The sequence below is a fragment of the Artemia sp. Qi Xiang Cuo genome, chromosome 5, assembly GCF_049724085.1.
Source record: "Artemia sp. Qi Xiang Cuo chromosome 5, ASM4972408v1, whole genome shotgun sequence".
NCBI lineage: Eukaryota > Metazoa > Arthropoda > Branchiopoda > Anostraca > Artemiidae > Artemia > Artemia sp. Qi Xiang Cuo.
In genome coordinates this window covers 30151533-30168167 of record NC_142798.1, presented here as the reverse complement: position 1 = coordinate 30168167, position 16635 = coordinate 30151533, and the positions used below count along the sequence as shown (strand labels likewise).

The 16635-nt window shown below is 33.0% G+C and overlaps 1 protein-coding gene across 2 annotated transcripts in view; it reads left to right on the top strand.

Moving 5' to 3' along the window:
• The window catches only part of trio (trio Rho guanine nucleotide exchange factor), a 456894-nt gene that overhangs the window by 310915 nt on the left and 129344 nt on the right, over window positions 1-16635 (top strand). For both annotated transcript variants that reach the window (XM_089089484.1, XM_089089483.1), the window contains one exon: window positions 10633-10699. In XM_089089484.1, coding sequence (XP_088945610.1) covers window positions 10633-10699 — 67 coding nt within the window. The remainder of the gene's footprint in view (window positions 1-10632; window positions 10700-16635) is intronic.

Here is a 16635-nt window from a genome sequence, read left to right as displayed (position 1 = left end):
AAACATACTATGTTCATGCAGGGTGTCAAAATGGGGTATCAGCAACATCTCAAGAACGGCTTAGAGTAGTAAGATGAAACTTCCAGTGTGTGTTTAGGGGTATGTTGAACTAAGTAAAATGTACTATGTGCAGTACTACTACTTCTACTAAGATTGGTAATACTATTGAAGCTAACGAAACTTTTGTCAAAAAACTCTTTTTTTTTTATTCATTCAAAACTGAATCTACAATCGCATTCGCAAATTCGAATGTGTACGGTAAAACTTTGCAATAACGGCGTTTTTTTCAGCTTGACAAGGAACTCGCATTGTGATTGTAACCAACCAATAAATGTGTATCAAATTAAGAACATAGAGTCAGGAAAGTGATTTTTTAAATGAGAACGAATATCTTAAGATCGAATTCCTCAATCAACATCTTCAAACCGCCTATGTTGCCTCGACTGCTCGAATCCGGATATGTTGAGTATTTGACATCTTTAAGTTTAAAATTATCCTCAGGATTCGAATTTTTAAAATCAAAATCACTCATTTATAATTGACTAATATAACTAACTAACTCCTGTTCTCTAGAATATCGATAAATTAAATTGATTGATAACTCATTTACAAGTCCTCTATGTTGCCGTAATAATTCGAACCATTGATGTGTTGGATCATTTTTAAGATTGCTCAATCTCTTCAGATCGTGTAATGTCTTGATACACTGTAAATTTTTCTGCTCATAATATGACTGAGATCATTATAAAAGCAAGATCTTTTTTAAGGAGTAAATAGCTGAATTCTAACTTAATGAAGCTATTCCATGTCTCATGCTCAAAAATATTCTTTAAGTTAAAAAAAAATAAATAAAACGCACAACATCTGATGCGTCAGTTTTGGTTCATTTGAATATAAATTATGTGATACATTTCTATATATATATATATATATATATATATATATATATATATATATATATATATATATATATATATATATATAAAAAAAATCTTTAAGTTAAAAAAAATAAATAAAACGCACAACATCTGATGCGTCAGTTTTGGTTCATTTGAACATAAATTATGTGATAAATTTATATATATATATATATATATATATATATATATATATATATATATATATATATATATATATATATATATATATATATATATATATATATATATATATATATATATATATATATATATATATATATATATATATATATATATATATATATATATATATATATATATGATATATATAATTGAGTACAATTGAAATATACAAAAAAGTATTTGTGGCTACTCAGAAAAAGTGTAAAAAGAAAACGGCGTTAATCTCTACAAATCTCACGATTATAGCTGCAAGTCACTGAATGGACAGTATATATATATATATATATATATATATATATATATATATATATATATATATATATATATATATATATATTATATATTACAATTGAGTACAATTGAAATATACAAAAAAAGTATTTGTGGCTACTCAGAAAAAGTGTAAAAAAGAAAACGGCGTTAATCTCTACAAATCTCACGATTCTAGCTGCAAATCACTGAATGGATTTGCATTTATATATGTATATTATATATATATATATATATATATATATATATATATATATATATATATATATATATATATATATATATATATATATATATATATATATATATATATATATATATATATATATATATATATATATATATATATATATATATATCAATTGTACTCTCAGAAATGTTGGTGCTCAGTTCGGACAACCCTGTTCTGCTTAAGGAATTATCGTCAAATTTCTGCTAAAATATACGAAGGGAAAATGGTTCAGTTTGGAACCATAATAATGGAGGTTCGTCTTTAAAACAAAAATAAAATATAAACTAGATATTGGACGTCATGATGAAAATGAAATCTGTATAAACGACATTGCATAAATTTTTTGTGCATTCGAACTATCTTAAAAAATGGCAATTGTATAATAAAGTCAATAGATACGTATATGTATCTGCGAGAGCTGGAAGAAAGAGCCAGTATTCTGATTTAATATTATACTGAGATACAATTGTCAAGGGAATCCCAAGTGAAGCGAGGGCCATCTATCTTTGGTGCAAAAGGACCGAGCTATTGAGTGTAGCTCACGAGACCCGAAGGCCCGATTGAGTAGAAACAAGGCTAGGAAAAGAACTGGTCGGTTCTTATATATATATATATATATATATATTTATATATATATATATATATATATATATATATATATATATATATATATATATATATATATATATATATATATATATATATATATATATATATATATATATATATATATATATATATATATATATATATATATATATATATATATATATATATATATATATGTATATATATATATATATTAAATGATAAAGCATAGAATTTATTCGATTTATAAATTTTCCAGGCGCTCTTTTGAGAGGTTACCTTTAGGAATTATTTTTCCTCATTATCTATTTGAAAAGCCATATCTCACTTAAAAGGGAGTAAAAATTGTAAATAAAATAATAGCCAGTCAAAAACAAGTATTGAATTGTAGGTATACCAGGCTTAGGCAGATCCCAGAATCTTGGGCGAAAAGACAGAGATGAGAGACATCTATTCTGCTTATTATCATCGATTCAGATGGCAAGCGTTCATCTGAAGATAGAGGACCTGTCTTAAACATAATAACGTAATAGAAGGTTCTACTTAGCAGAACAGCCGCACCTCAAGCAAATAAAGTCGTAGTGATGAATAATAGCCAGTAGAATAGGCTTATTTCATACGAGTAAATTAATTACGGTGTTCCTTTAATGTAAGGATTAATATTAATACGAATTTCAAGTTAGCAACACAAAAATTGAAAAACACACCCAAAGTATGCATAATAAGCAACTGGATGGTGCTTTTCTGTAGTGTGGGGGGAGATAAAAGAGGAAAAGGGATTTTCGATCTAGATTGCTCAATTTTTCCTGGTTTCTGGTCTTTGAAACGAACTGCCCCCATACCCTCTCCTGTGGATGGATGTATAAATGTGTTTTACTGCTTTTCTCATTCTTTCTCATTGCAGTTTCGTTTTATTTACATATTCTAGCCTGAGTCTTCTTCAAATGAATTTGCGCATGAGTTTCGTCGCCTTTCTTATCTTACCAGGTGTTTTGGTGTTCATCATCGAATGATAAACACTTTCTTTTTTTATATAATTGCATAATTTTTATTTTTGTTCTAAGAAAAGTTAATATTGACGTTCCTATGTCATTAAGTAGTAAATTCAGGAACTGAACTTTTTATGAAGAATGCTGTCACTCAATAAAAAATAAAAAAGAGTATCAAAATGATGAAGCTTGACATATAGATAAATTTTTACGTCAGATATATTTTCTTATCTTCGGGGTCTCATGTCGCATCGGATGGATTATTCATTACTCTCCGTGCAAATATTCACGTTTTTCATTTTATTTTATTTCCTTCGATTTATATGATAAATACATTATTGTTAGTTATCATTAATATAATTAACATCATTAATACCGTAACGTTATAATACAAAAATGAGACCATTCTTCTTCTTCTTTGATTAAAGCCTCCGGGTCAGGAGGGGGTTCAAGCGCTGGAAAATATTTTTTGTATAAGTTTAGTTTTCTAATGGAAAGGATGCAATTCCCCGGTCTCCCAACTCTTGTTTGTTCTATATAAAAAATGTGACCGACATAGCACTACCAAATATTATATACTAAAAAGATAATCTGTTACTGGAAGTTTTACATTAGGTATTCGGAAACTACTATACAAATAGTTCTACACAAACGCTATAAAAGCTTATGAAGTCCAATAGCTGCCCATTAGTAATCAGTGATAGAGTTTTAGAACTTAGTATCTGTATGTCCAACGGCATCTGCGGTGACAAAACCTTTTTTGCAAAGTTTTTCTTTTAAAGACAATGTAACGTTTTATTATACACGAATGTGTACGCTATTTGCCAAATTTTTCAGATATCGACATCTCCAGAGACACTAATCTTCTTCATCCCTCCTTCAGACCCTAAGGCATGTATCCAGGAATTGCATAACTGTTTCCCATTATTTATAACTGTTTCACTATATATATATATATATATATATATATATATATATATATATATATATATATATATATATATATATATATATATATATATATATATATATATATATATATATATATATATATATATATATATATATATGAGTCTACTGCTCTTTAGGGGCCCCCCCAGGCCACTCAGCGTGTCCCCAGGTGGCGATAGGAGAATGCTCTACAGATATGTAGGGTACCTCTACCTCCATAGGAGGCATGGACCAAGGGGAACCTTGTCCCTGGAGGGCCATAATAGAAACTGGGGCACCCTCGCCCGGGGTCATAAATACTGGAGAATGAGGAAGAAGCCCCCTCAAATGTACACTCAATAGGGTCCACCAGCATGTTCACACGTTCCGTGAGTTACAAACCTTCTCCTAGTAATGGGTTAAATTGTATTGTGACGTAGAACACCATCGTGGGAGAATCCTCTATAGGAGGACAACTGCGGCAGTGCATAAGATCCAGATCTATGGACAACGGCCTCTGCAAAGGCCTGTCTCAACCCTTTCGGGGTACCTTCAAGACTGGGGACCTTGCGGTCAACTCTATTCCCACTTGAGGAGTGGTGCCCTTAAAGGAAATAATAGCCTAGTAAACCACATAGCATTCGCACGGGATTCTGATTAATGGATAATTCCTCTAGGCTTGGTCTGTTTTGGTGGGCGTTTTTGGGCTGAAAAACCTCTTCTTAGCTAATATATCTACTATGGGTTGCCTCCCCGTAGCAGCATAATATTTGTAGGTATGATTATATAATGAGTCGGAGTTAATAGGCTTGAGACTGTATGTGCAGGATTTTGACTCCTATTGATGGAAGAGTATCGCCAAGTGCTGAAAACCATGTTGTGACTAAGATGGGCCAAGGATTGCATATAGCCTCCATTCATACTGGAGGTCCCAGGGACTTCTTGCTGTCCGGTTCTAAGCTGGCTTAAGCATTTCGGTGTAGATTTGAGAAGATATATTGATCCCCGTCCTGCGCTGATTTCCGGGACCATTGCTTTTCCTGAGGCCAAAATAATTTCAATAATTTAAAGAATATGAAAATTGGAATTTGGAATGTTGCGACGTTAAAAAATAACTATCGTATCGACATTTTTACTGACGAATTCAGACGATTCGAACTGGATTTACTAGGAGTTTTAGAAACGCATATCACAGGGTTAGGAAGCATAAAATTAGGTGATATAGAATTTGTTTACTCAGGCAGGAAGGATGGGGTACATAGAAAGGGAGTATGGTTCATGATGAATAAGGAAGCTGCTAAGTCTAGTTTAGGCTGGGTAAAGATCACCATCTAGTAGTGTCTAGGTTTAATTTAAAGCTGAAATTTCGGACGGGTAACTACCTTCTGGGAAGTTATGATGTTGGTAGACTCCAGGATATGAATTTGAGAGAAACTTTCCAGGAACAGTTGAATAATAAAGTTGAGAGTTCAAAATTTGGAACTGTGGAAGATGGTTGGAATAATTTTAGAAAAAAAAATTTGTGAAGTTGCTAATGGTGTCTTAGGGAAGAAAGTTAGGACTGCAGCTAGGAATATCAGTGAAAAAGCTTTATGTTTAATAGAGAAGAGAAGGGGTTTATACAATAACTATTTAAGTGATATATCATATGAAAACAAAAGCAAGGTAAAGAAAGTGGAAAAGGCATTAAAATATGAACTAAGGAGGTGTGAAGTGGAGGCCATGGATAAAATATCCGAGGATCTGGAAGATACAGCTAGAAGGTATAATAGTAAAATACTGTACTGCCATGTTAATAAATTGAGAGGAAGTAGTCAATCTGGACTTGTTCCAGCTAAAGATAGGAACGGGGACACAGTTATTGATAAGGAACGAGTTAAAGAGAGATGGATAGAACATATTGAGAATATGCTAAACCGAGATCGAGTTGGAGGAAAAAATATAAGGGAAAATGAAAAAGTTTGTGATACCTTGGACGTGTAGGAAATTTTTTTTTGTGAGGAAGAATTAGCGACAGTACTAAAAGGGTTAAAAAATAATAAGGCTCCAGGTGCTGATACCGTGGTAAATGAGTTACTTAAATATGGTGGCTCTGAGGTTAGAAATAAGTTACTGAAGATTATGAACATGATTTTTGAAAAAGGGGAAGTTCCTGGCGATTTTGGGAAAACCTTAATTAAACCACTGTATAAGAAAGGTGACGAGAGTGAGTATGGTCATTATAGAAGTATTAGCCTGGTTTCTGTAGGTAGCAAATTTCTTAGTAATATGATGCTTTTTTGATTTAAATATGCTGCAAGCAAAAATTTAAGGGATGAACTGTGTAGTTTTAGAAAAGGTAAAGGATGTTTCGACCAAATTTTCACTCTTAGGTTAATAATTGAGAAGTGTCTGAGTTGGCAAACACCTTTGGTCCTCAGTTTTATAGTTTATAAGCAAGCGTTCGGTTCTGTTTATAGAAGAGCTTTAGCGAAGGTCTTATCCTTGTATGGTATACCAGCAAATACATTAAAGTGATTAGTGGTATCTACGCGAATAACACTGCTGCGGTTATAATAGTAAATGAGGTTAACAGCTGGTTTTGTATTAAATGAGGAGTTAAGCAGGGTTGTGTTCTATCCCTTTTTAAAGTCTTTTTTTTAATAAAGTTGTGAAACAGAGTCAAACTTTAGCGTAAAGAACGAGGCGTTGAGGAGAGGACAGTCCCTTTCATATGCGGAATAATTTTTGTTAGTTTTAAGTTTTAATGTCGCTCCTTACTTTCAGTTAAAAAAACTTGTTTTTTTTTTATTCCTGAATGTTTTTTAATTAATGCATGTTTTGATTTTGGCTCACCGTACATGAATAATTAAAACGAAATTTGTATATTAATTTTACTTTTTTGGCTAATGGCTTTCTCGAAAGTTTTAATTTTATTTACGAACGTTTTTGTTAGTAATAAATATACGTATATCTTTTTATAACGTATATTGGGGGGTTCGCCCCCTCGTCAATAACTCGATCTTAACGCTAAAGTTCAAATTTGTTTTCAATTCTTTAAGAATGACCCCTTAATCACAAAGGCCGTTAATTAGAATAAATAGCTCTTATGAAAGTACTAAAAAAAACTTTAGTGCAAAGAGCGAGGTATTGACTAGGGAGCGAACCCAGTCATATACGTAATAGTTTCTGTTTGTTTTAATTTTTGATGTTGAAAAGTTTTTCATTTTAAAACTTGTTTTTTTTTTGTTTTTTTTTTTATTACTGATCGTTTTTTAAATAATGCTGGGAAATTCGGCACCGCCTTCATAGCAATGTCCCTTCCCACATGAAAACTTCCTTCATGGAAAGCTCCTCCCACGTAACCCTGACGCCTCCCCCCCCCACTACTAGAAAAAATCCCCCCTGAAAACATCTGTATACTTCCCAATAACCAATACTATATGTAAACATTGGGCAAAGCTCATAACTTGCAGCCCTTCCCCCGGGGACTCTGGGGGATTAAGTCATCCTCAAAGACATAGTTATTGTATTTTTTTGACCATTCTGAACAAAATGGCTATCTCAAAATTTTGATCGGGTGACTTTGAAAAAAAATTAGCGTGGGAGGGGGCCTAGTTGCCCTCCATTTTTTATCACTTAAAAAGGGCACTAGACCTTTAATTTCCGTTCGAATGAGTCCTCCCACGATATTCTAGGACCACTGGGTCGATACGATTACTCCTGGGGAAAAAAAAATAAACACGCATCCGTTATCTTTCTTCTGGCAAAAAATACAAAAATCCACATTTTTTCAGATAGGAGCTTGAAACTTCTACAGTAGGGTTCTCTAGTAGGATGAATCTTATGGTGTGATTTTCATTAAGATTCTATGACTTTTAAGGGCCCCTTTTCTGAAAATAAGGCAAATTTTCTCATGCTCGTAACTTTTGATGGGTAAAACTAAACTTAATCAAATTTATATATTTCTAATCAGCATAAAAATCTGATTCTTTTGATGTATTCTATTGGTATCACAATTCTGTTTTCGAGTTTTGGCTAGTATTGAGCCGGGTCGCTCCTTACTTACAGTTCATTACCACGAACTGTTTATCGCTGATCAAAGTTTATGTTATTTGTGTCTTTCATTTGTGTTATTTTACTGTGTTCATGGCCGTATATTTGGCTTTGAAATACACTTATCTATCTATCTAATATGCAAAATAATTGTACCAAACACATTTTGCATGCAGACTCGCTATACTTTACCCCCCCCCCCCCGAATGTGCAAATCTATAGCCCAAATTTATTTCTAAAGTAACGAAGAAACTAACGAAAAAACCGGTGTGTTCTCGAATATTACACAGCGGAAACTTGAGTGAGTGGCGCATAATACACAAATACCAAAATTCCTTCGCCCTACGGAAATTAAAGAAAAATAAAACTCAAATAAAATTCTCAAATGTGGTAAGCCATATATTCCACGGGGGGTATTTTCTGGGGGGTGGATTTTCCGTGGGGAGGAGGGGGTGGGAGGCGGGGGGTCCGCGGGGGGGGGGGGTACTTTCCGGGGGTGTAAACGCCGGCCACCGGAAAAAAACATAGTAACACAACAAATTCAATCATCTTTGAAGCTATTCATAGCGCTTTACAGGGGCTGTAAAACGTAACTCTTATTAGAGCATTTTGGGTGTAAAATACGCCGAGTTTATGGCTCGATTGTAATTTCGCAATTTCAGTAAAGTAGAACTCAATGCAAGAATATATGATAGTGTTGCATTGTCCCACATTTTGTTGGGCCCATTCGAAAAGCTTCAGGAGCTTTAGGTGCATCTGAGTAGCTGGGAAGCTGGCCACCCATGTTGACCCATGGCAAATTTTGTTTTTTTGAGTTGCTGTTTTAGTAGCTGTATGTGTTTTCATTTTCTTTTTCCGTACTTTGCTCTATCTGTTATTGTCTGTATGACGAGAAATAAGATACACACAGTAATATATAGTATTATTCTATTCACCGCGGTGCCTAAAGTCCTATGGATTGTATTACAGATAGTCTTGAACTTAAATCATTTCTTCTGACCAGCAAAAAAAGCTTCTAACGTAAAGGGATCGACGAAACTACCAATAAGCCCACCAAGTCTGTTTGATGACTAATAGCTGAATTTTCCCAAAAAGTCGCTATCTCGTTTAAAGCCAAATTGCAAGCTAAATTACAAATTATAAGGATTATCGTGCACATTATTAGAAGAAGCATTTTAAAATGTTGCTATTGAAATTTTCCTGTCCTACGACGTACGATTCAAAATTTCGTCTTCTTCATTTTTAGTTTTAGGCTAACTTTATCTCAGTATTGCAATTTGTAATTTGGCTCGTTGCTGCTCAAGACAGAGAAGGAAACATCTTGGGCTGATTGAGCCATTGAAGTTGGAGGTTGCAAGCTAAAACTAGTTCTATATAAGCGTTTGGCTTTGTATGTACAGTGATCTTACCTACATTCTACATTTGACCGTTAATTCTTTTTTCATTGTCTAGCCCCTCTCCCAGGCAAAATTACCGGGGGGGGGGGGTCTGATCAAGTTATATCATGTATTTCAATGGTTCTTTATGAAAGTATATATTTTTCAACTGTGTCGTCGCCAACCTAATAAATTGTAAAAGCAATAGTTTTGTTTATACGACAATGCCAAGTCAAAGGGATCTGATTATAAGTACATAACTCAAAATCTTGGCAAACTGGCTAGACAGATAGACAAAGGGATTCCTCATTAAAAACGCGCGGGATTTCGGCCATCTGGCGGATAAGACAGTACTTTAAATCACATCTTATGTTTGTTATGTAATATCACGTTTTATATATATATATATATATATATATATATATATATATATATATATATATATATATATATATATATATATATATATATATATATATATATATATATATATATATATATATATATATATATATATATATATATATATATATATATATATATATATATATATATATATATATATATATATATATATATATATATATATATATATATATATATATATGATAATTCATCATTTTAAGTTTTTTGCGATATTTCTCGTAACTTCCCGTATTCTTCGTATTATTCACTCATTTTTAATTTTTGTTTTGTTACTACGGACATCCCCTGAAATATACCCTGTTCCAAAATAAATTCTTGCTTTATAACGTAGTTTAAATCAAGCTCTTTTCGCTGTTGGATCATTTAGATTAATCATTGGGAGGGGCTGTGTGAATGCACTGGTATATGTTTGGCTTGTATTTTTTGCATATTTCGATCTTTTATTTTTCTTCTTTTTGTTTTTTTTATCTCTCGTAATTTAACGGTTGTTTCTTCATGTAGTTAAATTCTATACATCAGACTCGAATCTTATCTCACTAATTAAACACAGTCGAAATTTCCTGCCTTTGGAAAGTGTATTTTATCATTTCATTTTTGCGGTTGTCTTAGTTGAATCATGAATGTTTTAAAAAAGTTTAAATCTCTAGGGATAGAAAATTGTAATAAAAGTGATTTTGTTTCAGAGCTCTGTTCTGGAGATGGTAGCAGTCAAGGGAGTTCCCCGCTCAATAAACGTAGCGGACATGCCAGGTAAGTCTCTACGATATTACTGAACTGGCTTTAGAAAGTGCAACCCCGTATAGACTTAGCTTATATTTTTTTTTTTCTCTCCATCATTTTGTATTTATGACTAATCGCAAACTCTGTGGATCCCAGATTTTAGAGTATCTCAGATGCTTTCTGCTAGGGGAAGGATCTGATATTGTCTTTTTTTTCTGTTTATGGTAAACTCTGACGCACTGGAAAACAGAATTTCAACTTCAAAAACAATATTTTAGACTGAAGAGACATTACTGTTGACTTTTTTCAAGAAGTAAATTGTACAGGTGTCCATTTTCCCATGAATTTGATCTATTTATTCCCTAAAAACATAATTTAAGTTAACAAAAAAAGGGTATGATGGGGCTGTTGTAAACCATTCAAGGGGTATTGAATAATTCTCATAATATAAGATGTGTCTGCTTCAAATGCAGATTCCAATCTGGTTTTAAATATTTCATCATTACACTGTGAAATATGCGTCGTTTATGTATAGTCGTTTTTGCAGGTTGAGTGACCTTTTATCAGGGTGTCTGAACTACCATTAAAATGAGTCCTTGTAACGATCTTTGAGTAAGGGAACTGAATTCATCTTCTTTTTTTCTTTTTCCGAACAAGGATGACCCTAACGGTGCCTAAATCGCAAACAGGAGAAGCCTAATTTAGACTGCAGCAAGGGAAATGAAGTTTGAGCTTCATGTCTAGACAGCTCTGTGGGCAGAGAAAGGACTACATTTACTACTACAGTTTACAAATCATTGCAGCTCCTAGCTCCTTTGGGCCATCACAACTGCGTATGAACCTCCTGCAACCCTATCCTTTTCTGACATCCGTTCATGATTCCCTCTCGTGAAGTTCCTAATGATTTAAATCATCTTGTATAACTTATCCCCATCTCACTCGAGGACATCCTGCTCATCATTTGGTTCCAGCTGGATTGCTAAAAAAAAAAGAAACTATTTTGACCACCCGTCATTCTTTATAACCCAAATCCTTTGGTGGCACATTGGATTGAGGCTCTGTTTGGCTATACATGACTCGGGGTTCAATTCCCACTGCTGCTTTGTTGGGCGACAGGCTTAGTACCTGTCTCTGTTGAAAAGACCCAGCAACTGAAACGTCTATAATAATAATTATAATTTATTTGTACCCTCTATATATATACAAATGCACAGTAGTTGAGAAAATAAAAAGAAAAGCGAAAAATAACAAGACAAGAACTGTAGAAGGAAAACCCAAATATTTTTTTTTTTTTTTTTTTTTTTTATTACAGGCTTCACGGCTCCAAAACAAATGATGAATAAACGTCTTATTCTCACGTAGCAAAAGCAAGAAGCAAAAGAAAAAAAAATCATTCTTAATAGAAAACATACCTTAACTGACCTAATACACACTTTAACATACTATAAATCATAATACTCACACTTTAAAGATACACGATGCCCAATTACTCTAATTTGGCCTAATACAGTTCAAAGGAAAGTCAACCATTTTGTCAGACCGTTTGACGGAAATTAATCGATAGCTCATCCGTTTCTTAACAAATTTCACAATCACCATAACGCCTAGAAATATAACTATATCTAGTCCTAGTGGGAAGCTGAAGTAATTGACGCCCTATGTGTATGTTGGCTCTAGGGGATCTTTATACTTTGTCACTCTTCATCGATGAAACGCAAAAGCCTCTGGAGACATTGATCAAAATTGATCCCAACTATGTACAACTATGTACAACAACTTTAAGTTTAATTTTTTAACATTCGCAAATAATTAAATAGAATAAACAGCACGTTTGCATTGAAGAAAAACCTATAAGGTGTGCGGTCCTGCTAAAGTCGACGTTACTACTGACCTATTAAATTAATTATCTAACTAAATAATAATTAATAATATAAAATATAAATAAAAATAGCAACAATTCCATTCTTCATCAGTACTTAACTCCCCTCTCCCCCTGCACTCCCAACCCTACCTAGCCCCCCCCCCCCAATGCCCAACCTTACCTCTACAGCTCACCCTTCCTCCCCCAACCTTCATACCACCCATAATAAAATCCAACAGTAAAACCTCAAAAAAATAATTTTCAATTTTTTTTTAAACTGAGGTACGCGTTTCGTTATAGCTCGACACAATGCCGCCGAACTACATTTCCTTACAGCTTAATGTTTATTATACAATCTTTCAACCGAGTATCTCGAGCAATCCTTTGAGAATTCTTCTGGAGAATATCTACCATTTATTTCACAACCTTCGAAAAGCCCATGTTTCAGAGACATGCTTGGATATTGTATTTACCTTGACTTCTATTATCTTGCTCTTAGTTCTAAAACGTGTCTTTTTATTTTTCCAAACTTTCCACAGCTGTGGAAAAGCACTCTGCGCCTTGTCATGTACCTTCACTGCATCCACCGTCTACACTAATATTGTACCTCGATAGGTGAAGCTTTCACCTCGAGTTAATTTTCTCAGTACGTGGAACCACCTCATCATCCTCATTCGCTCCTGATTTATGCGGCTTAGTCTCATTAAAGTTAATTTTCCCTTCACATAAGACGATGTTTAGACCCAGGTCCTCAAAGGCCGTAGAAATCCAGGAAAATTATACTTTCTAGATATAAAATGTAAAAATTTGGCTTTCTCCTATATTTTCACTTTTTTACTTGTCTTACCCCACTACCGTCAAAAAATTGACGTGATTTTTTTTCTCATTAAACTTAATTTTCAAACTAATTCTTGCACCCTGAATTCTCAAAATCTCTAATAATCATTCAAAATACTACAATTTTTAGTGAGGATACTAATTTCGTCTGTTTGCTAAAATCTGAAAGAGTTCAGCCTAACCGTTTAACACCATGTTTTTCCAGAGCCTTTGCTTTGTTCGAATGGACATAATCCATAAAGCAATGCGTATAAGTGGACATGAAACACAGCTCTTCTTAGTTTTTTGTTATACATTGAACTAAGTAATAGCCTTGATTCCTACCTTAATCGCAGCAGTATTATTCTCGTACATGCCAATAAAATTTATAATGATCCTTTGAAAAATATTACTTATTGAGTTATTAGTAGTATCCATACTATTGATTGAAAACCTACATGAAAAAAATACATGGAATTGCACAAGAAAACCCACGCATGTGACACTATAGTTAGACATGGACATTTTAAAAAGCTGGCACGGTATAATGTGGTCTAACATGTTTTGAGAGTATGGTCGCAATTATATAACTCAACCAGACTGGTTTTTGTTATTGTTGTCAATTGCACAAGGAATTTCACTTCAGCTTCACGTGGACATTTTTTTTTTTAAAGCTGGCATGGTATAATGTGGTCCAACATGTTTTGGGAGTATGCTCGAAATTATATAACTCAACCAGACAGTTTTTCGAGTCAACATCCATTTTTTAAGAACCAATCAGAGACATCGCTGGTTGCTCAATATACGATAACTCTAGTAATCTATCTAGTACTTTCACACCTACATTCACACCTACGAGACCATGCATCTAGTACTTTCGCACCTACATTCACGCCTACAAGAAAAGCATGTTATAAAACAATTGGGGAGATTACGTTCAAAGAGAGTGAGTATCCTCTCACACCTATACTTCCTTGGCACCTTTTCAGAGCATGTACTCGTGGATACCTTTCCAAGCAGCGTGATTAAACACGCTTTTACAATCGGAATTGTTTGATTGACATTTGCAAAAATGGGATAAGGAATTCGCAAATTGGACTCTATGAACGATATTAATTAATGTTTGAATAATAGGAGTGTGATTGATTCTAATTAGTGATTGGATAATTTTTAACATGGAATCTCTGAATAAAATATTTTTGGAGGGATGGGATGATGGGATCGAGGTGTCTTAGAGTACTTATAATGGTGTTATTTGGGGAGATTACGTTCCTTGGCACCTTTTCAGAGCATGTACTTATGGATACCTTTCCAACCAACGTGATTAAACACGCTTTTACAATCGGAATTGTTTGATTGACATTTGCAAAAAAGGAAAAGGAATTCGCAAATTGGAGTCTATGAACGATATTAATTAATGTTTGAATAATAGGAGTGTGATTGATTCTAATTAGTCATTGGATAATTTTTTAACAAGAAATCTCTGAATAAAATATTTTTGGAGGGGTTGTCTTATTCTGTGTGTGTTTTTTTTTATTTTCTTTACTTGGTGGTCATTCAAAAAGCGAGGATTTCTGTTAAATAAATAATTCTTGTACCTTTTAAAATAGCTTTACGGGGTTTGAGAGACTCTGTTGTATTATTCAATGTGTTTTTGTTAAATAAATAATTCTTGTACCTTTTAAAATAGCTTTACGGGGTTTGAGAGACTCTGTTGTCTTATTCTGTGTGTGTGTTTTTTTTCTTTACTTGGTGGTCATTCAAAAAGCGAGGATTTCTGTTAAATAAATACTTCTTGTACATTTTAAAATAGCGTTACGGGGTTTGAGAGACTCTGTTGTCTTATTCCGTGTGATTTTTTCTTTACTTGGTGGTCATTCAAAAAGCAAGGATTTTGTTAAATAAATAATTCTTGTACATTTTAAAATATCTTTACGGGGTTTGAGAGACTCTGCTGTTTTATTCTGTGTTTTTTTTTTCTTTACTTGGTGGTCATTCAAAAAGCGAGGATTTCTGTTAAATAAATAACTCTTGTAACTTTTAAAATAGCTTTACGGGGTTTGAAAGACTGTTGTTTTATTCTGTGTGTTTTTTTTCTTTTCTTGGTGGTCATTCAAAAAGCGAGGATTTCTGTTAAATAAATAATTCTTGTACCTTTTAAAATAGCTTTACGGGGTTTGAGAATCTCTGTTGTCTTATTCTGTGTGTTATTTTCTTTACTTGGTGGTCATTCAAAAAGCGAGGTTTTTAGTTAAATAAATAATTCTTGTACCTTTTAAAATAGCTTTACGTGGGTTTGATAGACTCTGTTGTCTTGTTGTGTGTGTTTTTTTTTATTTAATTGGTGGTCATTTAAAAAAGCGAGGATTTATGTTAAATAAATAACTCTTGTACCTTTTAAAATAGCTTTACGGGGGTTTGAGAGACTCTGTTGTTTTATCCTGTGTTTTTTTTTTCTTTAGTTGATGGTCATTCAAAAAGCGAGGATTTCTGTTAAATAAATAATTCTTGTACCTTTTAAAATAGCTTTACGGGGTTTGAAAGACTGTTGTTTTATTCTGTATGTTTTTTTTCTTTACTTGGTGGTCATTTAAAAAAGCGAGGATTTCTGTTAAATAAATAATTCTTGTATCTTTTAAAATAGCTTTACGGGGGTTTGAGAGACTCTGTTGTTTTATCCTGTGTTTTTTTTCTTTACTTGGTGGTCATTCAAAAAGCGAGGATTTTTGTAAAATAAATAATTCTTGTACCTTTTAAAATAGCTTTACGGGGTTTGAGAGACTCTGTTGTTTTATTCTGTGTGTTTTTTTTTTATTTACTTGGTGGTCATTCAAAATGCGAGGATTTCTTTTAAATAAATAATTCTTGTACCTTTTAAAATAGCTTTACGGGGTTTGAAAGACTCTGTTGTTTTATTATGTATGTTTTTTTTTCTTTACTTGGTTGTCATTTAGAAAGCGAGGATTTCTGTTAAATAAATAATTCTTGTGCCTTTTAAAATAGCTTTACGGGGTTTGAGAGACTCTGTTGTTTTGTTCTGTATGTTTTTTTTTTACTTGGTGGTCATTCAAAAAGCGAGGATTTCTTTTAAATAAATAATTATTGTACCTTTTAAAATAGCTTTACGGGGTTTCAGAGAATCTGTTGTTTTTTCCTTTTTTTTTTTTTTTCTTTACTTGGTGGTAATTTAGAAATCGAGGATTTATGTTAAATAAAAAATTCTTGTGCCTTTTAAAATAGCTTTACGGGGTTTGAGAGAATCTGTTGTTTTTTTCTGTATGTTTTTTTT